The sequence below is a fragment of the Calonectris borealis genome, chromosome 21 (genome assembly GCF_964195595.1).
Source record: "Calonectris borealis chromosome 21, bCalBor7.hap1.2, whole genome shotgun sequence".
In the NCBI taxonomy this organism is placed as follows: domain Eukaryota; kingdom Metazoa; phylum Chordata; class Aves; order Procellariiformes; family Procellariidae; genus Calonectris; species Calonectris borealis.
The window spans coordinates 2,139,725-2,167,592 of record NC_134332.1 but is presented as its reverse complement, the minus strand read 5'-3'; the positions used below and the strand labels follow the sequence as shown (position 1 = coordinate 2,167,592).

The 27,868-nt window shown below is 42.2% G+C and overlaps 1 protein-coding gene across 2 annotated transcripts in view; it reads left to right on the top strand.

Moving 5' to 3' along the window:
- The window catches only part of NUP188 (nucleoporin 188), a 28,851-nt gene extending 1,190 nt beyond the window's left edge, over positions 1 to 27,661 (top strand). The window contains exons 2-44 of one of the 2 annotated variants that reach the window (XM_075170304.1): positions 720 to 774; positions 1,378 to 1,451; positions 1,869 to 1,953; positions 2,611 to 2,691; positions 3,169 to 3,213; positions 3,828 to 3,920; positions 4,063 to 4,182; positions 4,600 to 4,811; positions 5,605 to 5,719; positions 6,240 to 6,440; positions 7,147 to 7,236; positions 7,815 to 7,880; positions 8,412 to 8,531; positions 8,991 to 9,117; positions 9,234 to 9,389; positions 9,745 to 9,871; positions 10,505 to 10,592; positions 10,677 to 10,753; positions 10,914 to 11,028; positions 11,366 to 11,486; positions 11,720 to 11,786; positions 12,206 to 12,334; positions 13,534 to 13,667; positions 14,070 to 14,176; positions 14,982 to 15,188; positions 15,835 to 16,004; positions 16,354 to 16,423; positions 17,067 to 17,134; positions 17,770 to 17,965; positions 18,486 to 18,563; positions 18,920 to 19,005; positions 19,442 to 19,587; positions 20,760 to 20,941; positions 21,320 to 21,514; positions 22,190 to 22,282; positions 22,499 to 22,657; positions 23,446 to 23,583; positions 23,980 to 24,054; positions 24,776 to 24,985; positions 25,753 to 25,884; positions 26,026 to 26,096; positions 26,542 to 26,671; positions 26,902 to 27,661. In XM_075170304.1, coding sequence (XP_075026405.1) covers positions 720 to 774; positions 1,378 to 1,451; positions 1,869 to 1,953; positions 2,611 to 2,691; positions 3,169 to 3,213; positions 3,828 to 3,920; positions 4,063 to 4,182; positions 4,600 to 4,811; positions 5,605 to 5,719; positions 6,240 to 6,440; positions 7,147 to 7,236; positions 7,815 to 7,880; positions 8,412 to 8,531; positions 8,991 to 9,117; positions 9,234 to 9,389; positions 9,745 to 9,871; positions 10,505 to 10,592; positions 10,677 to 10,753; positions 10,914 to 11,028; positions 11,366 to 11,486; positions 11,720 to 11,786; positions 12,206 to 12,334; positions 13,534 to 13,667; positions 14,070 to 14,176; positions 14,982 to 15,188; positions 15,835 to 16,004; positions 16,354 to 16,423; positions 17,067 to 17,134; positions 17,770 to 17,965; positions 18,486 to 18,563; positions 18,920 to 19,005; positions 19,442 to 19,587; positions 20,760 to 20,941; positions 21,320 to 21,514; positions 22,190 to 22,282; positions 22,499 to 22,657; positions 23,446 to 23,583; positions 23,980 to 24,054; positions 24,776 to 24,985; positions 25,753 to 25,884; positions 26,026 to 26,096; positions 26,542 to 26,671; positions 26,902 to 27,072 — 5,182 coding nt within the window. In that variant the 3' untranslated portion in view covers positions 27,073 to 27,661. The remainder of the gene's footprint in view (positions 1 to 719; positions 775 to 1,377; positions 1,452 to 1,868; positions 1,954 to 2,610; positions 2,692 to 3,168; positions 3,214 to 3,827; positions 3,921 to 4,062; positions 4,183 to 4,599; positions 4,812 to 5,604; positions 5,720 to 6,239; positions 6,441 to 7,146; positions 7,237 to 7,814; positions 7,881 to 8,411; positions 8,532 to 8,990; positions 9,118 to 9,233; positions 9,390 to 9,744; positions 9,872 to 10,504; positions 10,593 to 10,676; positions 10,754 to 10,913; positions 11,029 to 11,365; positions 11,487 to 11,719; positions 11,787 to 12,205; positions 12,335 to 13,533; positions 13,668 to 14,069; positions 14,177 to 14,981; positions 15,189 to 15,834; positions 16,005 to 16,353; positions 16,424 to 17,066; positions 17,135 to 17,769; positions 17,966 to 18,485; positions 18,564 to 18,919; positions 19,006 to 19,441; positions 19,588 to 20,759; positions 20,942 to 21,319; positions 21,515 to 22,189; positions 22,283 to 22,498; positions 22,658 to 23,445; positions 23,584 to 23,979; positions 24,055 to 24,775; positions 24,986 to 25,752; positions 25,885 to 26,025; positions 26,097 to 26,541; positions 26,672 to 26,901) is intronic. The other variant, XM_075170305.1, reaches the window with a different exon arrangement.
- Positions 27,662 to 27,868: the final 207 nt, after the last annotated feature.

Sequence of the window (27,868 nt, the reverse complement as noted above, 5' to 3'; positions counted from 1 at the left end):
TGGGGAGCTGTGGTGTTTAACTCCTGATTTGTATTACGTTGCTATCAAATCAGCATTTGTCTAAGTTCCTGAAATACTCTTTCTGGCAAACATGCTTTTTCAGAGCTGTTGTAGGGACACTCATTTTTCTGGATGCGTATGCCAGGGTCACGATTTGATCTCTAATACCTTATAGCACAGATTGGCTTTTCTACAGAGTTCTCAGGAAGACTTAAGAAGCCAAAGGTAAATGTTCTGAAGACCTGCGGCAAATCATTCTGCCTTATGTAAAGGTGTTGCAATTTTTCACTTCACCCAGTTTTATGTTCCACTTGGAGTGAAGGGTGAAACTGTTACAGAAGAATTTGTTTGCAGGAGAGCATCGAATGTGACTGAATAAAATATTGCTCTATACTTTCAATAGGTTTCTATTTACTAACCTCAGACGTCCAAGCAGCAAAATCAAATTGAGCTAATAAAATGATATAAATGTCATGCTTCTTTGATATGAATTTGCAAGTCTTGCTCTATCAGTTGTCACCCTCGTTGGATCTTTCCTGGGTTCTTCCAGGACATCCGAAACTGGTCAGCTAAAAACCAGTGTTCCTTAAATGAGTTTTCTTATATTGCAGTGTGATCTGCTCTGAGTTAATGGCAGGTTTGAAAAGGTGTAAGCTAAATGGGAGCCTGAAATAGTGTTCATCATTAAAATACTCTCCACCTTTTCCCTTCATATACAGGAGCAGCAGAGAATTGTGGACAATTCTTCTGGGCAGATCAGCTTTAAGAGAACCAGTAAGTCCGTGCCTTTGCTAAGCAGGTTTGCCCATCGCTGAATGGACTCCGTGGCCAAATATATCATTTGTACATCTCTTTGAATATTAGTGAAAATATGTTTTGGTGCTTTTCCCTTTTCCTCAGTGCGATATTTGTTCCTCTATCTTCGCTACTTGTTCATTCTTCCACTCCTTGTTTATAGCTGCTTCATGAACTACCTGGAAGGGTGTATGTGAAAAGGTGGTTCCCTTTCTGGAGCGGACACAAGTGCTACTTTCTAGACTGGCTGGCCTGGGGTATTCATGAGTGGTACAGCCTGCTTCCTTATTTTCTGGGACGGAGCCCGTGCTTTCAAGAATTTGCCCAGAGGTTGGAAATCCAAATGTTTCTGAACCTAGTCCATTGCCTCCTATTTCCTCTCCCTTCCCGTGATTAGGCAAGGCAGCGAGCTTTCTCGTACAATATGCACCTTGAATCAGTCTGAATCATAGATGCTTGTCTTGTGTTGTTCCTGTCTCTTTGTGGTGGTGGAATTTCTTTGCTTTGCTTAAATTTAACAAATCTGATACTCAGCAGTGTACGTTGAGGAATCTGTTCAGTAGTATTTGGTTCTTTTTTTAGGCACAGATTGCGGCAGAATTGAACAAGCACTGGCAGAGATTGTTAGAGGGACTTTCATACTATAAACCACCAAGGTATAGTAATTGCTTGATTTTAGAAATTTTTTTAGACTGTTTTTGTTGTCGTTACTAATGTTAGGTAGCTTTTAACCCTTGCCTCTGCTGAGCTGCAGCGATCATGTGCAAGTGTGCGGCCTGTGGAGAAGTGACTCCTCTTGACACTCAGTCATCCCAGAAAGATATCCAGATTCCCTCATTGGAGAAGGTGGAATGAATATAGCCTGCATTTATTATAATAATAATTGTGAACAATGCTAAGTTTTGTCTGGTGGGAAGATTACAGGATATTGTTGTATGAAATATTGAACGGCCATTGAACAAAAAGCAAATGTTCAGTTTAAACTGATAAAACTGAGAACTTTGAAATAAAGCCTCTTTAGTTCATTCCTTGGGATTGCTGCATTTTTCATGACTAAAATTTCTTTTCTTTAGTACGACTTCCGCAGAAAAAATAAAAGCTGATAAAGATGTAGCTGCTCCACTAAAAGAGTTGGGTCTGAGGGTCAGCAAGTTTTTGGTGAGTAAAGGTGCTATTCTGATTATTTTTTATCCCTGCAACTGGAATGCATTGTTATTGGGATACTGTTATTTAAGTAAGCTTCTTGATGTTGAATAGAGGCAAACTTAAATTCCTTTCAGTTCAAAATAATCTAAAGGATGTTAGAAGTACATGTTGGGGCTGTAGGTGAAAATTTTAAGAAGTGCTTAGTGACCTTGCGGTGCCTCAGTTTTCCTGGTTAACTCCCCCTCCTGCTTTTCAGAGGCAGTCACGTGCTTTTGGTCTTTCTTGGGTTCTTTCAAGACATCTGAAACCGCTCAGCTAAAAACTGATGTCCCTTAAATCAGTTGCCATGTTTGAAAATACTTGTCGGTTTACCTGCAAGGTTATGGTCCTTCAAGCCCGAAGTTGGAATTCGGTGTCTGGTGGCGGTACCTTTTTTTAAAATCACTGTTATACTGCTTTTGCTGAAGTTAAACTGGCTACATCTAAGTGACATCAAAGCTTATGTATTTTGCTTTAAGCAAAAGTGCTGATGCAAAAAATTTTCTTTTGGCATATTTTGGAAGTTATTTGTTTTGAAGAGAAGAGCTGCCTGAATATTTGGAGAGAATCTTCATCTTTAATGAATTCAGTTGCCTTTTATTCATTTCAGAGCATCTCTCTTTTTTTCAGGGTCTGGATGAAGAGCAGAGTGTGCAGTTGTTACTGTGTTATCTTCAAGAGGATTACAGAGGAACAAGGGACTCCCTGAAGGTCCGTAGCTCCCATTTATGTTCTATTTACTACACATCTTTCCTTAATACCAGTAGTTTGTGGATGCATATGGTCACATGTGAGTCTGAGTTCTGATTTGGAAATGGCTTTGTAGCTTTTCTTCTCTGAACCTACAATGCTCAAGTGCCGCTTTAAGGAAATGCGATAGCAGATATCCAGGCCTAAATTTCTAGTATGTCTTCCTGCTGAATCTCTCTGCAGGAACTCAGCTCCTCTATCGCAGGAATACAGGAAAGCTACAGATTTGTGAAGGACAGTGAGTTGGAGATGAAGAACAAATATGTAGTTAGAAATGAGTGTTTTGGCTTCGTACTTTTGGAGTTTCTCTTTCCAAAAGAAATGGAAAGAAACATTGTCTTTTGTTTATTTCAGTCTTTTTTTTTTTGTGAGTATGTATTTTGTCAGTAGGTATTTCTGCAGTAGGTAATTTTTTATTTTGTTGTGTTTTGCTTACAGACAGTTCTTCAGGATGAAAGGCAGAGTCAGGCTCTGATGCTGAAGGTTAGTCATTTCCATTTGTATTTTCTGTTGAAAAGATCTGTTGACAGAGAACCAGCTCTATTTCTGTGGATCCAGAAAATCTTGGAATAATTGAAGTATTCCTTCATATAAAGAACAGAATGTAGAAGATGCTTCTGAAATAGAAGGATGTGCATAAAGATTTGAACAGTGTTAATAGAAAGGAAATTTTAGGCCTAATATCAGGGAATTTAGCTGGGCAGACGTACGCTCCCATGTTTTCCGAAGCTTTTAGGTTTATATGTTATTGTTCGAAGTGACAACTCTGAAATGGAGACTGATGATCATGTCTGACAGAGGATAACAGGGATGAGGAATGAGAGATGATCTTTCTCTTTTTGCCTTTTCCAAGTTTTCTCACTTAGCAGTGTAATTATAGACATGTCCCTATGGGCACGTTTTATTGAGTTCTGTAAAGTTAATTAAATATTTTTTTTTCAGATAACTTAAAAACTGCTTAGTTGAAACTCCATCTGTACTAATGTTTGAGGACTATATATTCTTGTGATGAAGGCCTTGGCAGTGTTTGGGAGAGGACAGTGTATGGGAGTTGGACATTATAGCAAATTGCTATCAATGACACTATATATTCACAGCTTGCTGACTATTACTATGAAGAGAGGATCTGCATTCTGCGCTGCGTCCTCCTTTTACTCACTTATTTTCAGGATGAGAGACACCCTTACACAGTGAGTACAGGAACCTTTTCCTGGATGTGATGTCATTGAAATAGGCTAAATATGTAAGTTGTGTAGTAATTGTCCACTTGTGATTGTCAAAAACACGTGAGTGTGCATGTGAGAAGTTCATTTATTTATTTGTTTATTTAAGGCACAATACTTCCAGTGTGTTGAAAAGTTGGACAAGGAACTAGTTCCTAATTACCAGAAACAGTTTGAAGCGCTGTACAAAGCAGAAGCTCCTACATGGGAAACACATGGAAATCTCATGGTATTTTGTTTCTTGCTATTATTTATCAAACTTATAAAGTCTTTCCTTATATGTAGTGTATTGGAAAATGCATACGTGCAGATGCAGTTAAAAAGGATGTTTCTCCTGGTCCAAGAAACCTAAAATTTGTTTTCTTTCTAACAGAACACACTTTTACTCAGAAACAGAGAGTTGCATGGAACGCATTGTTCCTTGTAATAAATCCATTGATAGCCTTCGGCTAACAGATCCATTTATGTGTAGTTGTTCATAATCTCTCTGCATCAGCACACTCTGTATTTACAGTGGCTTTCCTTGCCATTGATACAAACCGCTGGCTACACAAGCTGTTGAAATGCTTCAACACTTCTCAGTTTCTAACTGCTTTGACTGACCTGTGAGCTTCGACATATGATGGAAGAACTTTTCCTTGTGCAGACGGAACGTCAGGTTTCCCGTTGGTTTGTGCAATGCCTCCGTGAACAGTCCATGCTCCTGGAAGTCATCTTCCTCTACTATGCATACTTTGAAATGGCACCTGATGAGCTTCTGGCATTTGCAAAGATGTTCAAAGAACAGGGATTTGGCACTAGACAAACCAACAGACATTTGGTAGATGAGAGCATGGATCACCTGGTGGATCGTATTGGGTAGGTTTCATGTATATTTGTGAAGTGAGTACAGAGCAGAACAATCGTTTTCCCCAGGAAAAAAGCATTTATAATTCTTGCTGCTGCCTCTTAAAATCACCGCTATTTCAAGCTAAGCTTATTGTGATGAAGGCAAAATAGCTTTTCTGGTCACATTGGAGGTTTGTGGCAAAATGAAGGTGTGATTGCAAAGTAGAGAGGTAACCATATACTAGCTTTAATCTAGTATATAATCTTGCCTCTGATAAGAATGGCAATGAAGACACGGTGCCACTCCTTCTTAGATGGCCTAGTGGTAAAGTGAAATTGCGTCTTCACAGTCCTGGTAGTCTGGCTGCTACCTGCATGGAGGCTGGCACTCCCTCTCTGACCTGTGTTGTTAACTGTGCTGCCTCAGTTCAAGCTATTGTGGGTCTGCTTACAAATGGCAGTAATGTCTTCATTTTGCTGCATGGGCCATAACTCGAGCTGCAGCCAGGGGGAATGAAAATCCTGCCAGGTGGCAGAGAGTTACAAAGGTGGAAAAGCTATCTTAAAACTTCAGTGACCTTTTTTGTCTGTTCAACCAGCAATGGTAGTTCTGAAGATTGTAATCTGTCATATACGAGCATTTAAAGACAAAATTTGGATTACCTGCTGTTAATTTCATGTAATTTCTTATTGCTTCAAAGAACAGCTGAACAAAAGCAAACTAAAGGTTGTTTTTTGACCACTTATAATTTAACACACCCCCCCCCCAAATTCTTAAATAAAGTTTCTGACCTACTTGTTTTTATTCTTTTCCTGCTTGTAGCTACTTTAGTGCTCTTATTCTGGTGGAAGGCATGGAAATTGACTCCCTCCACGAGCGTGCTTTGGATGACAGGACGGAGGAGCACAAGTTAGCCAATAATGAGCGCATCCACCAGGTAAAGCACCGGCAGAGTAACCCCTCGTCAGGCCTAACAGTACAGAACTTACTGTGATTACCCAGGCAGTGCTGTTTAAAGATTATGTCTGTAAGTTTCTGATCCTTGGGTTTGTTGACCAAGTGTAGGAACTAGCATCCACATAACATTCTGGGGCAAATAAGAACGAAATTAATTCCTCTCCCCTCCTGTATTTTCTTGGTTATCCCGGGCCTTTCTCTAAAGAAAGATGTGTGCAAAGAAATAGGCATTGTGAATTTTCCAGAAGGGAATGAAACGAAAGTTTGTAGGGTCAGTGCTTTTAGGACAACATCTGAGGTTAGACCAACTATAAGTCAGTAAACCATGCAGAAAAACAGACTGAGGCTGCAAGTGTATCCTTTGGTCTGTTGCATGTCTGAAATAATTATCTGCAAGCAAGAAGACAAGCAAGAAGACAAGCAATCAGCTATATGCTTGCCGAGTATGAAGTTCTTTCAGAAGATCTCAATTATTTTGCTTTTGTCTTGTCTCTGCGCAGGAGATGGACAATCAGCTGCTGCAGTTAGGGGATGTCTCACATCATGCTCCGGTGCTTTTGGCCTGGGCTCTGCTCCGTCACACTGTAAGCCCAGAGGAGTCAACAAACATTATCAGGAGAATGGGCAGCACTGCTATCCAGCTGAATGTTTTCCAGTATCTGACAAAGCTTCTGCGATCGCTGAGCAGTGGGGGGAAGAATGTGAGTTTCTTATAATCATATATGTAAGCTCTTGAAGGTTTTTAACTGCTACTGATGTAAAGGTGTCATGGGAAGTGGATGATTTTGAACCAATGTCTTTCAAACTAAATCTGGTTTTAAGCAGAATATGCAGTAAAGCATGTTTTATCATCTTACCTTCTTTCAGTGAAGATCAGAAACTAAGTTGAAATGAAAACAGATTTTTATGCCCAAAGAATAAAAAAAAAAAGCTTTAGTCAGTTGAGGAACTACATCTCTTTTGAGCAGAATAGACTGCATTTAATCACATTTGTTGATTTGCCTCTGTAAGTGTACTTGCCATTGTGGATCTTGAGTATTAGACGATTTAACTCTGCACTATTCTCTGTATATGGTTTCATTAGACAATACAGTGTCTGAGAGTAAACTACTTTGTAGGCAGAAACCAGTGAAAGCAAATCCTTTTGATTTCTATGAACAGAGTGCTGCTTTTGTTGATGTTTGGAAGGCATTTCTAATGGTAATGGTAGTGGCAAGATTTCTCATTTCGGTGAAATATTTCATGTTAATCTGGAGGTTAACTAATGATTGCTTCCTGTTTTGCTGCCCCTGATTGCAGCAAGGATGTATGAAAAAGGCAGTTACTCAGTTTGTAAAGCAGACTTGAGTACAGTTACAGTGTGTTCTGTAATTCATAGTCTCTCCTATGTGTATTCTTTCTTTCCAGTGTACAGCCAGCACAGCTTGTATGTGTATTTATGGACTTCTTTCCTTCGTCCTGACATCACTGGAATTACATACATTGGGCAATCAGCAGGTAAGCATCCAAGGCTCATTGCGTCTGTTACCTAATTTAAAATAACCTGTCATAACTGATGCTAATTACTTTTGTTAAATTGTAATCCTGCATTTGAGACTGCAAACTTTATGTGACTTAGATCTAAAAGGGTGATTTGCTGTTTTTCTTACTGCGTTTACACAATGCAAACTTAGTAAACACCTCTGCAGACTGGCTGATTAATAATGAAAGAGCGTATCTTGCACTTGAAGTCCTATGGATTTGAAACTAATTGTTGATGTGTTATTTCCAAAACAATGGAAATAATACATACATCATTTCCAAGTTTGACAAGACATCATATAGCCCTTTGCAGATATAGTGGACATATTTGTCCTGGCCAGTCCATTCATGATAAGGAGCATGGCTTTAGGCTGGCTATGTGTTCTGGGTTTGGATGTGTTGAGTGTTTCTTTCTGTTTTGACTGGAGGAAGTACTTACATCTTGGCTGGTAAATATGGAAATTTAAATTCCAGAGATGTGGCAGAACTTGGTTGGGATGAAATTCCCCTGTGTAAAGTAACTTCTGTTTTCTCCATCCTCCCTTCCTTTGAAGGATATAATTGATGCTGCATGTGAAGTTCTGGCAGCTTCCAGCATTCCTCAGCTCTTCTGGAAGACAGTGAGTGTGTTGGCAACTTCTTTGACCTACCTTGCTTATAACCAAAACCTGATAAAAGATCCCCTTTTAGGAAAGGAACAGACTGATTGTATTTATTTAGTTAGTTTCTAGGAGGACCTGAGGAGCTAGTGTTCATTTGTATCTATCTTTGATTTACTTTTGCCCTTTCCTGCCTTTTAGGTACAGCCTTGGCTTTACTCTTGAAGGATACTGGAACAAGTTTTAATATAGGTGATAGTTTAAACCAGGGCTGGGGTTGCGAGGATTGAACTAACTGCTGGCAAAAGCATCATGCTTATTTTTCTGTTGTCACAGAATTAGGATGATATGTAATGCATTATAGCCTTACTTCCTGCCTTATACTTGCACACTGCCTCATGCTTTAGTCTGTGCAAGGACTGGAGTGATACTTTTGTGCATGATTAATGTTAAATGTACAATTAAAAAAGAACTGTATCCTTGTGCTATACTGAGGCCATTTTAGCATTTCTTTTTAGTAATACGACATTTGTTTTCTGTTTCCACCACCAGGAACCTACTGCGGGTCTGGGTATTATCCTGGACAGTGTGTGTGGGATGTTCCCCCATCTTCTTACTCCTCTCCTTCAGCTGCTCCAAGCCCTTGTGTCTGATAAATCTACTGCAGAAAAGGTACAGGATCTCTCTTGGTGTTTGAGAGATGATTTATTTCAAGATGGGGATAACGTGCTATATGATAATGCTGTGTGATTCTTTCTTTCCATTACACGTGCTTATTGCTTATTGCAATCTTAGATAACAGACATTAAGCTTTTGTCAAAGAACAGTGGACAGGGCTCCTTTTTTTAGTCCTGTGCTGTTGCAGGACACTGTTTTCTGGCTTTTAGAAAACTTTTCAACTCTAATGGCTGAAGATTAAGATACTGCCTAATTTTTCTGGTTGTACTTTACTCATAAGAAGTTCCTATTCATTAGATGAGACTTGTCTGGACATGTGGGCTGTCTAATAATGTTTTGGTAGGGTTGACGTATTAGAAGGATATCTGCCTGTTCATGGAAATGACCTGGTTGATTAATTTTTAAAAAGATCTGGCTCTTCGGCTGTACTGTTTAAGCTCTCTCTGTATGCAGGTATACAGTTTCCTGGATAAAATGTCCTTCTATATCGAACTGTACAAGCATAAACCTCCTGACGTGATCTCTCATGAAGATGGCACACTTTGGCGAAGACAGGCTCCAAAGCTCCTCTATCCTCTTGGTAAAGAAACTGCACTCAACCTTTTCTTATTGAAATGGGGAATTTAGATTCTTTATCTGGCTTCTAACTCATGGGTAAATTTGTGACTTTATTTTACCTGCTTCTCCAATCTTTAGGGCTAGGTCAAACGAATCTGCGGATACCTCAGGGAACAGTGGGCCAAGTGATGCTGGATGATCGGGCTTATTTGGTACGATGGGAGTATTCCTACAGCAGCTGGACACTGTTTACCTGTGAGATTGAGATGCTGCTCCATGTTGTATCGACAGCAGGTGAGATAGGCTGGGAGTATGAAAGAGAATAAATAATTGTTAATTGGTATCAATTTGAGGTTAATAGTAGGATGGAGCAGCTCTGAATACTTTTGAAAGAGCATGGAATACTTTCCCAGAAGCCTGGTTATTTAATTATTATTATAATACTGTAAAATTCACTGTAAAAGGCCAAGAGCATGTAGTGAGATGAGATAAATTTTAGATGAGGGAAAAGTTGAGATAGATAAAATAAATGGTTTTTGGTATGGGGAATGGTCATGGGATGTGTGGTAAGATTCATGTGCATTGTTCCAGATTTGATTACTACTTAAGTATGATTTTGCATTCTAGTGTTAGTTTTTTTTTTACCCAGATGTGATTCAGCATTGCCAGAGGGTCAAGCCAATAATTGATCTGGTTCATAAAGTCATCAGCACTGATGTATCGATAGCAGATTGCCTTCTGCCAATCACGTCGCGAATCTACATGCTCCTGCAGAGGTAAGTCACTGACCGGCATGAAATCGCTGACAGCGGAGGTACCTGAGTAGATATAATGAGCTGGAAGAATGGCTAATCACTAATTTTGCCAAGAGCTTTGGGAGAAGTGTGTCTCAGTGCTTGAACTCCCCAAGACTGGTGTTCAGCTCTCAAGACTGTTCTGGCTACACACTGTTTAATGCTTTGATGCAGCAGAATGGCCCCTCTTCCACTGCTTTCCTGAATGTTGTGCAATTTTATCCATTTAAAGGCATTGTTTATTGGTAGCTATATTTAAATGAAAGGGGAATAAAATATCATTAGAGTAGTAACTTCCAGGTGTCAAAACAGTTGTATTTAACTCTCCTCTCCGTGTTAACTCTCTGGGAATTGATGTTTTGCTGCATAATTATTGTTCACTGTGACAGTCTGCTGTCTTGCCAGCCTTGCCTCTTGCAGTAAATTGATCTGACTCAGGTATGAGGGGGAGGCGGGAGGTCTAGACTGAAAGTGCAGACTCTGGTGTCTGTATTTACCTGGTTAGGTTTTATACTTGTGTACTTCAGTGAGAGAGAAGCTTTTTTGATCAAAACAACAGTATATAGGCTAGACACAGATGGTGTGCTTTTTATGCATAATATTTCTTTTTCCTAGGCTAACAACTGTAATCTCTCTACCTGTGGATGTTATTGCTTCTTGTGTCAATTGTTTGACAGTACTGGCTGCTTGGATGCCAGACAAGGTGAGGAAATGACCTGCTGGGTCTGAGAACTATTAGACATGTATATGTGAATGAGAGGGAATATCTGTACTTTTTCTCTTGCAGGTTTGGACTGACCTTCACCATACGGGGTTTTTACCATTTGTTGCCAATCCAGTATCCAGTATGAATCCCATGATTAGGTATTCATGATCCCCCAGTCCGTTTTTAATTTTTTTTGCCTAACCTATTCATAACCTGTCATAAGAACTTTTTGCCAGTGTGAAATCTGTGCATCTGACATCTCTCACTCATGTCAGAGTCCTGCTATTCATGTAATAAACCCTCTTGCTCATTTCACAGTGCAGAGGGAATGAATGCTGGGGGCTATGGAAACCTACTGATGAGCATAGAACAGCCTCAAGGCGAGTACAGTGTTACCATCTCCTTCCTGAACCTGATCACAACTCTTGTGCGGGTGAGTGCTTCTGGAATGGTCTGCATGTGAAGTCAGCTGTGGGCTGGTATGATAGGAAGGTGAAATACAGCCGTGTCGGAGATCGGGTGCAGCGGGTCTCTATGAGCAATCATTGGTTGACACTCCCTTCCACGCTACTCTTTCTGCTTTCTCTGTAGTCTGATGCTTTCAAAAAACTGTTTTGATTCATCTACAAAAGCATAGAAGTCGCTTGTAAATCTATGTCCCCATGCTCGATAGTTTTCTCACACTTTAAAGACATAGGGCATATCTTCCTGCAAAGGGTTTCTTGTCCTTTTAACCAGAAGGGGGACAATAACATTTCTGTTTCTCCCAGGGACAACTTGGTAGCACCCAGAGCCAAGGACTTGTGCCTTGCATTGTGTTTGTCCTGAAGGAGATGTTACCAAATTACCACAAATGGCGTTATAACTCTCATGGAGTGAGAGAGAAAATTGGTAAGGATGTTGCGGGGGGGAGAAGGAGGAGGAGGGGATAAAAAGGGTCATCTGTCTTCTCAGGGAGAATGTGGGAATTTTTACTCCTTTTTTATCATACCTTTTCTAGCAACCATTTGGGATTTGCTTTGTACATCTACCAATATTGCTAGATGCTGTCATTTGTTTGAAAATACTAGGAACTAGGCAACAGATCTTCCTGGACTGAGTAGTCCATTTCATCTCTGTTTTAGGATGCCTTATTCTGCAGTTGATCCATGCTATACTGAATTTATGCCCTGAAATGGATCCTCGCAGCAGGTAAGACTGGTGATGGATTTCAGACCGCACTAGCCTGGCTTACAGTGCAGGAGGGCTCTGTTGCTATCTTTTTGTCTCGGTTTTTTGAACATAGATGACTAGGAATGAACTGGCATGGTTGCGTAGTGCTGGTTTCAGCTCTTTTCAGTGTTGCTGAGTACAGGAAGGGTAGAAAAAGATTAGGGACATTGTATTTTAGAATACCTGGTGAAGAGAAAACAGTAAATAGATTTCCTGGGACAGACTGCCATCCACTTTCCTATTTGGTGTATCCACTCTGAAGAAAGAAGGGAGAATAAAGTAGGGGTCGGGGGGTGTAGAAATTAAGAGGTTACTTTGTGGTAGTTTTCTAAGTGCTAGGTGGGAAAATACTGCAAGTGCTCCTAGTGATGATGTCCTGTGTCGTTCGTTTCTCACAGCAACGCCCCCAGCCTTCAGTCCTTGTGCATCTTCAGCCTGGCCAACACTGAAGCGGGGCAGGCTGTCATTAACATCATGGGAATTGGTGTGGACACCATTGATATGGTGATGGCCTCCCAGTCTAGTAGGTGAGTGGTGTGTTTCGTTTCAGCAGTGGGGGGAAAGAAGCGAATTATAATATTTGGAATGTAGCTTTAATCGATTGCACTTAACGGCGAATCAGCTTAGCTGCTAGCCATCACAGCCGGCCTTGTATGGTCTGGAGGAACAAGCCTTGTTTGTTCCAGGTCTGTATGTAGTCTTTTCTGTACACTATCCATTTCATGCAGTTGTTTTAGTTTTCTATTTCTAAATGACATTTGGAGGATGCTGGTGGGTGTAAATGTGCTCAATTGTTTAATGTTTGCTAGCAGTTACATTTTTTTAATAAAGAATTCACTTGAATGCAATTTGTAAGATTGCATGAGTGAATTGGAAGCGAGAAGATTAGAGCCCATGTTAGAAGTTTTGTGTCTTCAAGTAACACCAGAGATCAAGCGAAGCTACGCTCATGAATAAATTATAATAAAGCTTGAACTGTAATTTTGGAAGTGGTAAGGATGATCAGTCTTTTAGGGTGGTTCTGAAGGCAGCTTGAAGTACTCTGGAAGTGTTGAAGATGTCTCCAGTGTTGATTGCCTTAACCTCTGTATGTGGCTCCCTCCGAGGCTTGAATCTCTCTCCTTTCCTCTGTTCTCTTTTCCTGGCCAACCTTACCTGACACATAGCCAGCCAAACTTGCTAGCAGGTTGTTTCCGATAAAGTCTGCCATTTTTTCTTTCAAAACAAGTCTTGAAGGGAGTCCAGACTTGTTAAGGGGAAAGTGAGACCTATCTGAGCAACCTTTTTGGCTTTAATGTCTCTTCAGAACGTTTATCTGATAAGGAAAATCTTAGGCAATACCAGACTTAGAGCCAGTTTTATCTCTTCATCCAGTTTCGGTACACTATAATTCCTGTGAGATTGGTTCCATAAATGTTTCTTCCTCTGTCTTAACACATTTTAAACCTTGTATCCCAAAGAGGGGGGGGGGAAGTGACAATAGGCTGTCAGGCTATTTTTCTTTTTTTGTTTGATGCTGAAAACTTGGGGCTGGGTAGACTATTTTTTGTGGATATGGGGGGGTTTGTATTTCAGCAGCTGTTATGTGGTGACATGACAGTCTGAGTAAAAATGTCTTAGAACCCCCAATTGACAGAGTGTAGAATTTCCTCTTTGAATGTTGTGCAAATAATAAACGTCGGTTGTCAACACAGTTACTTATTTTGGTTTCTTTTTGGAAACACAGTGATGAGTCACAAGGCCAAGGTCAACTGCTGATCCAAACAGTTAAGCTGGCGTTCTCGGTTACCAATAATGTAATCCGGTTGAAACCCTCCTCTAGTGTGGTATCTCCATTAGAACAGGCGCTTACTCAGCATGGTATGTATGTCCATGGGGACAGCCTGGGCAGCTATGCTTTTTTGTTATTTGTAGATAGCCAGTGTGTGTCTCATTACAAACAGTAGTTAAGATTTCAAGGTTCCAAAAAGTGGTTTCTACTGATAGCAGAAGGCCTATTCTCCCTCCTCTAAGGCATTCTTCTCCCCTGGGACAGCTTCTAAAGTATTAAGCAAACGTGGCTTGTTTGCTGCTTTGTAATGAGATGGGTGTAATTACAGAATATAGTAAATCAGCTGCCATTAGTACCTCTGGCTGGGCCCATGCCTTGTTGTTTTGGAAGATTGACCTAATTCTCACCTTCTGCTATGGAAATCATTATTTGGTAAATAGTTACATCTTGTTGCAGTTTCTTCTCTTTGATTTTAATTGTGTTCTCTCCAGGTGCTCATGGAAACAATCTTATTGCGGTCTTGGCCAAATACATCTACCACAAGCATGACCCTGCACTTCCACGCCTGGCCATCCAGTTGCTCAAACGACTGGCTACGGTAAGATGAGACTCACACAAGTGCTCCTTTGCTTCTCCCCTTGTGACTGATTCCACCACTGAAATTCTTTCAAGATAATTTCTTTAGGCTTTTTGGTATCAGGGACCTTAATGCAACTCAGTGGAAGGCAGTGTGAACCTGAAAGCTGTAAGGTAGAGCACATTAAAAATCACATAAAGGGCCCTTAGTTTTTTAACGTAATCCTCTGCTGTTTCAGAAGTCACTCAGTCACTGAGAAGCTTCCATGAGTGGGATGTTTTCTGCAAGTATTTGCACCTCCAGTTGATCTCTTTCCACTTTTTTGAGAAACTTTCGCAAGTCACACTCTTAAATACAATTCCTACACCTTCTTAACTGGAACTTTAACATCTTACTGAGAAGAGGATCCTATTTAAGTTTTTATCGGGAGCTTTCAACTTTGCCTTTTAGGCTTACTCTTTTTGGCTACTAAACTTCTGAGAATGTATTTGCAGTTTTATTAAAGCATATAAATCCAGCTCTGGGTTTACTTATTTCAAGAAACATTATTCCAAAACTGTTTTTCTCTTTGTCTTTTCCAGCTCTGTCATAATCCTTGAGAAATAGGTGAGGGATAGAGCAGAATTGCCAAAGAGGAAAATTTGGATCACTTTGCAGGTTTCTTCCTGCTTAATGACCACTGACTTTTGAGTTCCCTTACATATGTTCATAGATTCAATATCAAATATTTTGGAGATTCAATTTGAAATGCAGATCACCTTTTATATAGAGAAGCATTCTGTAGAGTTTGGTTATTCTTGCTTCTGATGTTTCTCTCCTTTTGCAGGTTGCTCCCATGTCTGTCTATGCCTGCCTTGGTAGTGATGCTGCTGCCATCCGTGATGCCTTCCTCACCCGCCTGCAGAGCAAGATTGAGGACATGCGTATTAAGGTCATGATACTGGAATTCCTCACAGTTGCGGTGGAGACACAACCTGGGCTCATTGAGCTGTTCCTGAACTTGGAAGTGAAGGATGGCAGTGACGGATCAAAGGTAGAATAGCAGATATTTGCCCAAGGACTCACTAGTTTTTTATTGTAGCGTTCATAGCAGTCTTGCGGCACTAGGCTCTAAAATCTTGTAGTTCTTACATGTAACCCGATGTGCTTAATGTAAAGATAAATGCAACTTGTGCTTGCAGTTAATGGATGTGCTGCTATCCCAGTTTCACTTTTCCCTATAACCAAAGAGAAACTTTCCCCAGTGTTTCAAGGCAGATACTGGGTTAACATAAGAACTTCTACTGGGTCAGACCAAAGATCTCTGTGGCCCACTCTCTTGACTCTGACAGTGGCCAGTCAGTGAGAAAGCTGAAGATTGAGGTACAATGGACAATACCAGTTTTCCAGAATACCCATACTGGCGCTTTGCGGTTCAGGGTCTTCTTGGGTTGGGACCTTCTGCAGGCACTTGGTCTTACTAAGTCTTAGCTCATTTTTTATGCCCCTAAAAATATTTTTTCTCTCTTGCGTTATGACTACATTCCTTGTAGTTATATACAAAATATATGATGGCATCGTGTACTCAAGATTTATTTGTCTGTGTATTGTTCAAGTGGAATCAAGCACATTCTGCTTTAATAGGTGCCTACGTAGTGGTTCTGTGGCGATGTAACCTCTCTCGTTTCCTTTTGCTGTAGGAATTCAGCTTAGGGGAGTGGAGTTGCCTCCAAGTAGTCTTAGAGCTGATAGACTCCAAACAACAGGAGAGGTACTGGTGCCCTCCCCTCTTGCATCGTGCTGCCATTGCCTTCCTGCATGCTCTGTGGCAGGACCGTCGAGATAGCGCCATGCTAGTTCTGCGGACAAAGTGAGTTGTTGTTTTTCTACAACGCATTTTCCTTCCTTTTTTCTGAAACACTTTTTCTTTGGTTCATCGGACTGTTCAGGGACATGTGCATCTTAGTCTTTGTGTGCCCTGGTAAGGGTGTGCAGTGTACGGGCTTTGAACTTAGTCTCTCGGGAAAGAAGACGAGAAGCCTGCATGTCATATTCAGAAGCAAATGTATTTCGTTCCATTTCTTTTATACAAAGCTATGTAAGCTTGTATTTACCAAAGCAATTTTCTATGTTTTCTATGAAGTTTGGAATAGTCAAAATGCTGCTAGGCATGTGGCGTGGGGGAGATAACTGATTTTACTTCTGTTTATATCTTTTAGGCCAAAGTTTTGGGAAAATTTAACCAATCCCCTCTTTGGGAGCCTCCCTCCACCTTCAGAATCATCAGAGGTGAGTTACATCCAAAGAAAATGAAGGTAGTTATGTACTTCTCAGAAAAGGTGTCTAAGTGATGTATGTGGCTCTTCCCTCTGCTTGCAGTTTTCTAAAAGGAAGTGTGATCAAATGCTTTAAACGCAGGCAGGAGATTAAGTGAATGCTTCCTGGCTTTGCAGAGACCGTACAGCCATGAACTGTCTTTTGAAATTCTGTGCTCTTTATTCACATATGAAACAAAAATAGATGTTACCTAGCATCTGTGGTAACTCTCTTTGGAAGGTGTGCTGTCTGTAGTGTATCCATGCTGTACCTCGTGTGCTGTTTGGCAAAATAAAATCTCCTTTTTATTTAGGCATAGCTCAGGCTTACTAGTATCACAGAGGAATCGATTAGGTTCTTGTTATTCTTCCTTTCTGTGGGAGTTTTCCCATTCATTATGAAAGTCCTGTGCTCTCACTCAAAGCACCGCTTTGAACACAGAATTCTTTCCTTATTATCGCTAGTCCATGGTCAAATGACATAACTATTGCTATCGTGGGAGAAACAAATCTCCTGCAAAACTGGAGTATCAGTCACTGCAAGTGGATGGGTCGGGATAAATCAGAATTCCACTCACCCTGCAGAGCTCAGATTTTGGGTTTTTTTGTCTTTGTAGCTCAGTGTCTTGGATACCTGTGCCTTAATCATGAAAATCATCTGTTTGGAGATCTACTATGTTGTCAAGTGAGTCTCTGGTAGTCTCTCCTTCGTCCCTGTACTTTTTAATTATCTAATCTGTATGTATTAAATCTTGATAGACCATGCAGGCTTTGAGGGACAAAGCACATGTAATCCTGTGAAAATGTGGGAGGAACAGTGATTTATAAACAAATCACAAATGTGCCTTTGAGATTCTTGCAATCACCAATTGTAGGAAGAGATGTTACAGTGTTTCTGCAGCCTGTAGGTGAGAATGTTAGTATTAGTATTTTCCTTGTACCCTGGAATGAGAATATACAGTATTTATTAAAACTAATTGTAAACTAAGCTAAGTACACCTACTATAGTGATTGCTGAATAACGTTTTAATAGTTTTCTCCCACTCGTTTTGTTTTTCTGAACATAACTGCCCTTTAATATGTTGAAAAGTCATGATTAACTAAAATCTCTGCTTAAAAAAAAAAATTGTAGATTTTCTTCAGGGCTCATGTTTTTCCTTCACATTTGATGCAAAAAGTGGGATTCCCTGCACAGGTCTAATATGTGGAATAACCTTCACTTGCAAGCTGTGTCCTTGGCTTTCCTACCTGAAACACAGAAGAAGTGTATTTTCTGACCAAAGAATAAATGAAGATAACTTCTCCTCTTGATTTGGTCAGGGGCTCACTGGATCAGTCCCTGAAAGACACGCTGAAGAATTTCTCCACCAAAAAGCGCTTTGCCTATTGGTCAGAATATGTGAAGTTGCTGGCATATCACGTGGCAGAGACAGAGGGTAGCAGCTGTGCCTCCATGACAGAATATCAAATGCTGATCTCAGCCTGGCGGATGCTGCTGATAATCTCTACTAGCCATGTAAGAGCTACCTCTTATCTTTCATGATAATCTGAAATTAACATTTTGAATACTACAATGTCAACTTCTCAGGGCCAGCTAAGCCATAATGAAGAGTTCACTGGTTTTTCTTTCAATTTTCTTGTATATATGCTTACAACACAAGTTGGTACGAGCATGGCACAAGAGGTTAGAGCAGGTGGTGTTTTGCTGTTTGATCGAAATGAGTGTATTGTCCGTCTGAGCAGAGGAGAGAGGTAGTAAATAATTTTTGTAGCAATTCTGAGTAATTCTGTAATCCTGAAGAGATTTTGCTGAGTCAAGTGAGGCGGGGATGCACCATTAGGGAATTAGTCATTGCCGACTTCTTGTCAACTGTTAATGTAATACTTTAATGATTTCTGTAAAACTGCGTCACTCAACAGCTATGAAATTTGGTGAATTCTTAAAGTAACAAATTAGAACAGTAGACTGATGTTAGACTGCTAAGAAGGTGCATCTTTTGTTGGGCTTGATTGATCTCTGTCTTTGTGGATCTTAGGCGGATATAATGCATCTGACTGATTCTGCAGTTCATCAGCAGTTGTTTCTGGATGTGCTAAATGGGACCAAGGTTTTGGTAGGTGCTGCTTCATGTCAGTTCTTTAATTTCCCAATTGCTCATCTCCTTTGTACTATTAGGAGTTCTATTTCTGCAGCTGCTTGCCATCGTAGGTTTTTTAGATCCTGTGAAATTGGGCTGAAACAAAGTCTTTCTCCCTGGATTGATGAGCTTCTTACAAATCTTTATTTTGTATGTGTTATTCTTGTCGTCACTGGGTGACCCTGCAGAGGGTTCTGACTCTGGTTCCCTCGATGCTGCTATCTGCTGAAGAACAAACCTGGTCATTTGGTGGCGATGCTTGGGCTGAGGATTTCTTAAGTGTTCTTACGTGCGACTATTGCAACTGTAACTCTTGTGGTATTTCTTCTTAGCTTCTAGTTCCCATGTCAGTGTCCTGTCTGCAGCTGGGGTCCATGCTATGTACCCTTCTTCTGATCCTGCTCAAACAGTGGAAGAGGTAGGTATTCTGTTTGGATAATTATTAGTCACTGCTAAATACAAAAACTTGGGAGATTATGTTTAATTGTTTTGCTCTAGTGAGATTCCCTTAGTGATTTGGGGAGGAAACTGAAACCTTATCATAGAATTCTCTTTTGGGATGGCAAACGTCTGTAGGTTGTTGCTGAAATCTCTTGTAGTAATACGTTTATGGCTCGGCTTCCTGCTTGCTGGTGAAAAGTGTATCAAAAAAACTTTTGTGATAGTCAGTCCTGCATTCTCACTGTGCTCTGGAATGTCTTTGGTGAGGTCCAGGTGGTGACTTAAACTTTACTTGGAAGAACTGCTTTTATTTGTGTGGATCATATAAGTTATGATACGCACAGCTCAGTCAAGCCAATATAGTTATTGAGGGATCTTGTCTAATCTGAAAAGCTCTCCCTTTTTGTTGTCAGCGAGTTGGGTTCTGTGGATAAAATCATAAACTCCTTGACGCAGATTCTGGAGGGAGTACTACAGGCAGATCAGCAGATGATGAAGAAAACCAAAGCCAAAGTGTTCTCAGCTCTTATCACTGTGCTGCAAATAAAGGAGATGAAAGGTGAGGTGGTGTATGTACAAGTGTCAAGAGCAGGGCTGCCATGGCTGAATACACCCTAACACCTTAGCATTTCCAGGATAAAAATGCTGTTGGTGTTAGTAGTAGTATGGGATGCTGAATATAGTCACCAACCTGTGGGACTTCTCTACCTTTTTCTTACTTGCTTTAGCTAGTTTTAGAAAGAGATGAGGTTTGTCATTCACAGTATGCGTATGTCTTCCCTTCTCTTGTCTTTCCCCGGTAATACCCTCTACATTTTATCAGTTTGATAGAGACAAGACAGGGTTCCCATGTGTTTTTGAAAACAGCTCAGCAGGTGTGGGGGGGACACCCTAGTAATGCCGTCTCACAGCGTGATTGTAGAGCTTAGATTCTAACATGAATTTCTAGTTAGAGATAACAAAAGACCCAAACACAAGAAAGTCTTCTGAGAGTACATTTTATTACAAACCAGAGGAACTAGTCTGGTCATTACTCCTGTCACTTTTGGGGCATCTTACATTGCAGTAGCACTTGATGACCCTCAGTGGAATCTGGGCAGTATTTCTCTGTACAACACGTACAAAGGGAACTGTGGTGTTGAGGAGTGTATCAGCTTACCTTCCCGTGCAGTCCTTGTCCCATTGCTTGGGCTCTGCAAGCCCATGTATTTTGGAAAATGAATAGAAAGTGGAGGGTTGGGTTGTTTTTAAATGTTTTTCTTTGCTGTTGGATTTGAGTTTCCAGTCATGCTGGTGAAAGGTGATGCAGTTTATTATAATAGCTTTGATGAGAATGTAGTATTTATACGGACTCCCAGACATAGACTGCACCCACTGGCCAGTACCAGCAATCTGGAGAGATGGGTAGGAGATGCTGTGGTGAGCAGTTATGGAATAATGTGTCCATAGTAGTGCTTGACTTGTGCCTTGAAATGTCATGAGTTTATATGACTGCTCGGGAAAGCTACATGTTTTTATTATCCAGATGACCATCTAATCCCTTATTATATCCTCCTAGGCTTAATCATCTAACTTAGTCACAGTTCCTTCCATTCTGTTTTGTAGGTTTTGAAATGAAAACATAGTAAATACTAACTCCAAGAAATGTGGCCCAGTGATGTTACCAGTTAAACTGGAAACCTAAGTACGAGGACTGTGTGTTAACTGTTGTCTATCCTGTGTGTGTCACAGTGAATGAGATCCCACAGTATTCCCAGCTGGTGTTGAGCGTGTGTGAAACACTCCAAGATGAGGTCATTGCGCTCTTTGATCAGACTCGACACAGCTTGACCTTGGGAGATGCTACAGATGACAAGGACAGCATGGAAACAGATGATGCCTCCCGAGTTAAACACAAGGACCAGCGAGATGGGGTAAAGGACCTGTTCGTCTGCTTTGCAGCCATGTTTCTTCTCTCTAGACAAAAGTTTCCTGTACGTTTGGAACAACTTTCCCTTGCAGCCTGCTGCCTTCAAAGGAAGTTTTGGCAGTTTCTATCTCAGAACTACTCCAAGTCTTTTTGGCACGCATCAGTCTGGGAAATCGGCTGTTGCTGCCTCTCTTTCAGATCTGTCCTAAAAACGTCACAATTGCTAATACAGCCAGGAAGTGTGCAGAGTATAATGTGAGGCGTGTCTTAATTTATGATTCTGAGAATGCTTGAACTTAAGGTTGTGTTAGTAAATACTTTCAGGGTTTTCTTGCTACGCATGTCAAGCCTATACCTCGTTCTCCTATCCTTGTCACCGCAGGTATGTGTTCTGGGTCTGCATCTGGCTAAAGAGCTCTGTGAAGTTGATGAAGATGGAGACTACTGGCTACAGGTTACTAGAAAAGTGCTTCCTACTATCTTTGCTGCGTTGGAGATCAGCCTGAGAGTTAAACAAAACCTTCACTTCACAGAGGCCTCATTACATTTACTGCTGACCTTAGCAAGGACTCAGCAGGTGAGAGTTGCAGAGAAATGAGAGCATATAGCTATACATTTTTAATAGGAACCGTATATCTCATTATTCTGTCTGCAATGCAGCTGAACAATGATCTGTAGATAAAGGGTTTTTTTAGAGGCTGGCAAGCAGTAGGTCCTGTATGTTCGCCTGCTTAGTTTGCCTTGTTCTTCTTGATAATGGGATATCTCAGATGGAAGAGCTGAGCCAGCAGATCAGACCTGTAATTTAAAGCAGGCACTTTCACTGAATGTATTCTTCTGCAAAGCAAATTATTGCCCCCCCCAGTTGAAACAGCATTAGGTGTTGGAACCTGCTTTCTCATTAATTGCAATAAAGCGTTACTTATCTGTTACAAATTCAACTTTGTATGGGGCTTTAGGTGAAAGCGAGGTTGCTCCAAAGCCAGCCCTTTTCAAAGATTATATATGTGCCAAACCAGGTGATACTGAAATGGAATTCACAGTACAGTTATGCAGGTTAGATTTTACTGGAAGAACAGTGTTGATTTTCTTGATACTGAATTTTTAACAACATCGAAGAAGTGTGTGTAGAGGAAAGTTCTCTAAAAGGGTGGTGACAGTGCAAAGGACAGAAAATCTAATGCAAAATAAGTTTCTCTAGTCTAGGAGACAGACATGCAAATTTAACAGTAGTTTGTTCTGTGTCTTGTAGGGAGCAGCAGCAGTGGCTGGAGCTGGTGTCACACACAGTGTCTGCCTGCCCCTCTTGAGCGTGTACCAGCTCAGCACTAACGGAGCCATTCAGGTGGGTGCTACTTCCTTTTGGGTGGGAACATGCCAGGAGAGCTTGCCATGCCCTGCCTTGCAGGCTGTGGTTGGAGCAGAGCCCTCCTGGTCTGGGAAGGACAGCAGCCACCCCTAGAGCCTGGGGACTTCCAAAATGGTGTGAAGGGTTTGTGGCATGTGCCACACTGGGCAGCAGTGGAAGTAAGTAATTTATTTTTGTATCTGATTTGTTCAGACATCTGCTTCATCTCGAAAGTCTCTGGATGCCCCCTCGTGGCCTGGGGTCTATCGTCTCTCCATGTCCCTGATGGAACGCCTTCTTAAAACACTTAGATACAACTTCCTGACGGAAGCATTGGACTTTGTTGGTGTCCATCAAGAGAGGATTCTTCAGGTATGTCACGTACTTCCTCTGTGACGGTTCGCTTGGCTTTTGCGTTGCAATAGCAGTGGAAACGTGTCAGAAAGTGCAGAAGCATTGAAAAGAGGCTCCTGCCTCAGAAAGTTTTACAGTGGAAATAATTCAATAGTGGGAGAAGGAGGACAGAATATACAAGCCACGCGGGCAGGCAGGGATGATCGTTATGATACTTGTTAGAGCTGGGCAGTCACCATCGGTTCATCCTGTTCACTCTTGGGGTTATAACTTTGCTACAGGTGTTTAATATGCCTGCCCAACACAGTCGGAGAACTGAGAGTTTGATGGGAACTCACTTTGTGGCTATCTGCTCTGGAAAGAAAAGTATGAGAGCTCTTCTTGGAGGTGGCTTCAGCTCAGCCTTGCTCAGATAATGAAAATGCTGCGGTCAGGCTTCAGTCACCATTTGGGTCGGCAGGCTCTCATGTCCTGCAGTACTGAAATACCTGTACTGGCTGGATTGTGCAGATGTGCTGAAGAGTCCTGTTTGTACATAGGTGCTGAATTACCTGTTTATAAGCACGCTCCCTAGACAAACAGCTGTCTTCTCGTACGGCAGCATAGCTCGTGAAATGCATTGGCCTCTGACTAAGAATATAAAGTGCTCTGAGTCTGACCCGGGTGCTGTGCAGCTACGTTCGTGAATGCATTTTCTGTCCCTAGGGGCGGATCCTCTGCATCTTCAGCTTTTTCTTCTAGAGGAGGGAATGGGATTTTTGTGATTTAACTGTCATTGCCCTGATTTACTTCTCTCTCCTTTCCAGTGCCTGAATGCAGTACGGACAGTACAGAGCTTGGCCTGTCTGGAAGAGGCTGATCACACTGTTGGCTTCATTCTTCAGCTCTCAAATTTCAGAAAGGAGTGGCATTTCCACCTGCCACAGCTTATGAGGGACATGCAGGTAGGAATCGGGATATTGCTGTGGAGCACAGGGATTTGCATGTGTTGAGAGAAAATGGCACTATATCATCTTTTTATTACTGCTTTTTTAATAGGAACTACTGCTGAGGTCATTTAAATGTCTGTTCTATCAATACCTTGTCTGAGTTGAGTGAGGAGAGAGAACTGTTGGGGACAGAGAAATTATAGCTTGGAAAAATAACTCGGGGAATTCAATGTCTTACTCCCAGTTCTCAGTGCCAGGTGACTCCGAGAAAATACTGGGAATCAAGAGACTGCATTGATCCTTTATGATCACAGTGTTCTGTTTAACTGGATTTTCTAGCTTCCACCAATGGTAGTGAATAGATGGGTTTTGAGCTTTTCAGAGATTTCTCCCTCACCTTATTTATTTCAGGTGAATCTGTGTTACCTGTGTCAGGCCTGTACCTCCCTCCTGCACAGCCGCAAAATGCTCCAGCACTACCTGCAGGTGAGAATGGGGACCCTAAACCAAACTGTAAGGTAGGAGTGTTGTATGCCCATGCTCCCTGTTAAAAGGCAAATATTATTCAATATCCGGGCTCTTGGATGTTGAATTGCTTGTTGGTAATCCTAGTGGTGATTATTGACAATCATCAACAGTTAGGATTTGCATTTCTCCACAGTAAAAAAAACGTGCGAAGAGTCTGGACTCTAAAAACTCTGGACTGTGTAAAGCCAGTCCTCGAGGAACAGCAGCTTGTGTTTGAATGGTGCTGTTATCATTTTATAGCTGCCTACACTGCAGCAAGAAAGCTGCATTGCTGTAGAACTCTGTAGTGCCATTAATTAAGTCACTGTTGACCTATTGTCCTTGATCTGATTTAATTTGTTTAAGAGAGAGCGCTCTTGTTCTTGGGGAATCCTTAGCTTGATGAAGTGGAGACGATGCATTGCTACTGACATGTTATTTCAGCATGGCTAAGGCTTGATGTGTTGATTAGAGATTCTTTTTCCGGAATGTGGAATCTAAATAGCCTCTGCAGCTGCTTCCCTGCAATGCAGTGCCTCCCCTGATGCAAGCTAAGTGTAGATTCTTATGCTTCTAGCAGGTGACAGACTTTGGGTGCCTTATTTCCTCATTCCTTTTGTTCATAGCATTTTTCTTTCCTGAAAGTAGTGCAAAATGATCATATCTGTATTCAACACTTTCTTTTTTTCTTTCTCCACAGACAAAAAATGGTGATTCCCTTCCATCAAGTGTGACTCCACGGGTGCAGCGTAATCCCCAAGCCTCCTCCAAACATCCCAGCCCTGAGTCAGAAGCAGCAGAGCAGAAAGCACTGCTTACGGTGCAGTACAGCCTCTTGAAAATCCTCAGCAAATCTCTTGCCGCCCTGCGTCATTTCACCCCGGATGTCTGCCAGATCCTCCTTGATCAGGTAGAGAAAGAGGAGGGACGCTGCTCCCTGAAGGGGGGAGTTCCCAGCATTTCAAGTGGTGTTCTGGGTCTGTGCAGTGAGGCACATTCTGCCCTGCTTGAGACAATGACCCCTCCATACATCTGTCTGCTGTTCTGCTGTACAAAGCAGGAAGGCAGGACACAAGGAATTCCCCTTGGGAATCGGGCACAGATCAGTGAAAGGAAGGCTTGGCTGCGCTTTTCTCTGATCTGCACAACGCTGTGTTCGTGTAACCTTACTGAACAGACTAATAACCCAGCTGGGTTTGTATCTTCAGTATGTCACTCTTCAGAAGAGACATCCTCTTGTTATCCTCCTGTGTCGGTGTGACCTAGTGGCTGGCCTCCAAGTTCAGAAAAGGAAGGTTTAATCCCTGATTCTGGCAGTGTCCTGCTGCTAACTCTTGGATAGTTAACTTCCTTTTCCTGTGCCTCTAGGTACATACGCCTGGGCTTTTGAAAACAATCTGGAAACAGTCATTACTTCAGCGTGCCACTTGGTGGCGAGCTGTACGGCTTGGGAGTTGGAGAAGGTTCATTCATGTGAGGAGAGCCGTAGAGTCTGATTGTGCAGTACAGAACGCTCCCTACTGCTCCATCTCTGTACTTGAGATTTGGGAAATGATCTCAGTGCTTCTAGGTCTCCATGCAAAAAGCGTGATACAGGGACTAGGTATTCTTGTTGCTATGACAATAGCATACTCATGGCCTCAGGGGTCACTCACTCCTCCTTCTGTTTCTCCACAGTCACTGGACCTTGCTGAGTACAACATGCTCTTCGTTTTGAGTTTCACCACACCAGCCTTTGACTCAGATGTCGCACCTTCCTTTGGGACCCTGCTGGCCACAGTCAATGTGGCCCTTAACATGTTGGGAGAGGTACTAGCCATTTCTCTGTTTGGGAGAGCGCAGCAGTTGCGGTGATCTCAGAGCACTCATTCAAGTGGGATTTTGAAGAGCAGGAGTATTTCCTCTTTTCTATCTCCTGTCTCTAATGCCTGTCTTTTTTTCCCCTCCCAGCTGGATAAGAAGAAGGAACCTTTCCCTCAGGCTGCAGGGCTGAATATGCAAGAGGGAACCAAAACCCTCAAGTAAGTTTCTAGCTGTTGGATTTGGTCATGGCCAAGGAGTCGAACCTGATGCTCCTCAGGTCAGAACTGAGGTTTACAGGCATTTGTGTAGCTTCAGAGCTGCTCACCCTGAATCCAGGGAGTTCAGGTAGCCCATCAGAAGCTCTCCAAAGCAAGCAGGGATTTTTTTTGGGAGGGTGTGTGAAGCCATCCCATCCTAAGAGGCAGTATAGAGAGTTGTTTGATGCTTATTTACCAGTGTATTTAAATCCGACTTCCCTGATGGCCAGCAGGGGTTTCTGCTCTGCAGACCATAGCTTTTGGATATCACTGCTTGAGCAGAATGTGAACAGAAACAGTGTTCCCTCGTATGTGCCCTGTGTGTGAAGTCTTTCCAAGAGTATTAGACCTTTCTAAGAGTGTGCTGACCTTTTTGGCTCCTGCTGATGTGCGTTTCTCTGCACAGGTCTCTGCTCATGTTTACAATGGAAAACTGTTTCTACCTGCTCATCTCCCAGGCTGTTCGGTACTTGAGAGACCCAGCTGTGCATCCCCGGGATAAGCAGCGGATGAAACAGGAGCTCAGCTCTGAGCTGGTAAGCGGCTTGTACCCTCCCTTCTCGCTGTTCAGAGTAAATGTGTCAGTGGGAGAAGGTCATTTGTCTTTGCCCGCCTGAAGAGCCCGTTCCCCAGCACGAGTCCCCAGCCGTAGGCGTCCTGGGCTGCACGTACTGGTGCCTGTTCCCGCGCCACCGGCACCTTGTTTGGGGAGGGAGAGGGGCATGTGCTTGAGGGAAGCTAAGTTGTTCCATGCTTCTCATTTCAGAGTACGCTGCTCTCCAGCCTGTCTCGTTACTTCCGCCGGGGTGGTCCCTCTTCACCTGCCAGCGGGGTTCTTCCCTCTCCCCAAGGAAAGTCTGCCTCCAAGCTGGGTCCTGAGGGGCAGGAGCCTTTGTTTCAGCTCGTGCAGGCCTTTGTCCGGCACCTGCAGAGATAGAGTCTATCCTGCCCCTGCCTCCCTTTTCAGGACTTGAGCAGAACGATCCGTGTCCACCTCAGAAGGCATCGCCTTTGGCAGAGCTCGTAGCAAGAGTGGGAAAGGGAGGGAGGTCTGGCTCTTCAGCGATCGGCCCACGTGCACAGCCTGCCCGCTCCATCTGCTAGAGCACCCTGGCTGGGTACAAGCGCTGAACAGTCAAAACCTTTATTTTTATAGCTTGTACCTCAGCTGGGGAAGCTGTGGCTGGATGGAGAGAGGAGACGAGCTTTCCGCTGGGCATTAACTCTGCTCTCAACACAAGGTGCAATCTGCCTCTCCCTCGCAGTCAGAGTCCAGTTAAGGCACAACCAAGGGATCAGCCAGCAATTCAGAGACCATCTTTCTACTGCTATTTTTGTACTGAATGGTTCAAGGCAAGATGATGTATGTGTGCTCACGCCTTCACCCTGCAGTCTGTGTGTTGTGTGTGTTTCTGAAGAGCAAGGCCTCACTCAAGGTTTTTAAGTCAAAATTCCATTGTTCCAGTCTTGCAGTTTTTTGTAACTGTGCCCTGTTTATACTGTTATTAAAACCTTTATTGACAGCAGCTGGGTTCATGGGTTTGTATTGGGCATAGCATCCTGCAGCACCAACTCTGCTAACAGCGATGTGAGTTGTGGCTTGTGAGTGACGATCCAGATACCGTTTGAAGCGATTATAATCAAAGGTTGATTCCCTCGGCTTTCCCACACCCACTCCCTTTCCCTTACTCTCACGTTGGGGAACTCGTAGGAGGTTTTAAACGAGCATCACT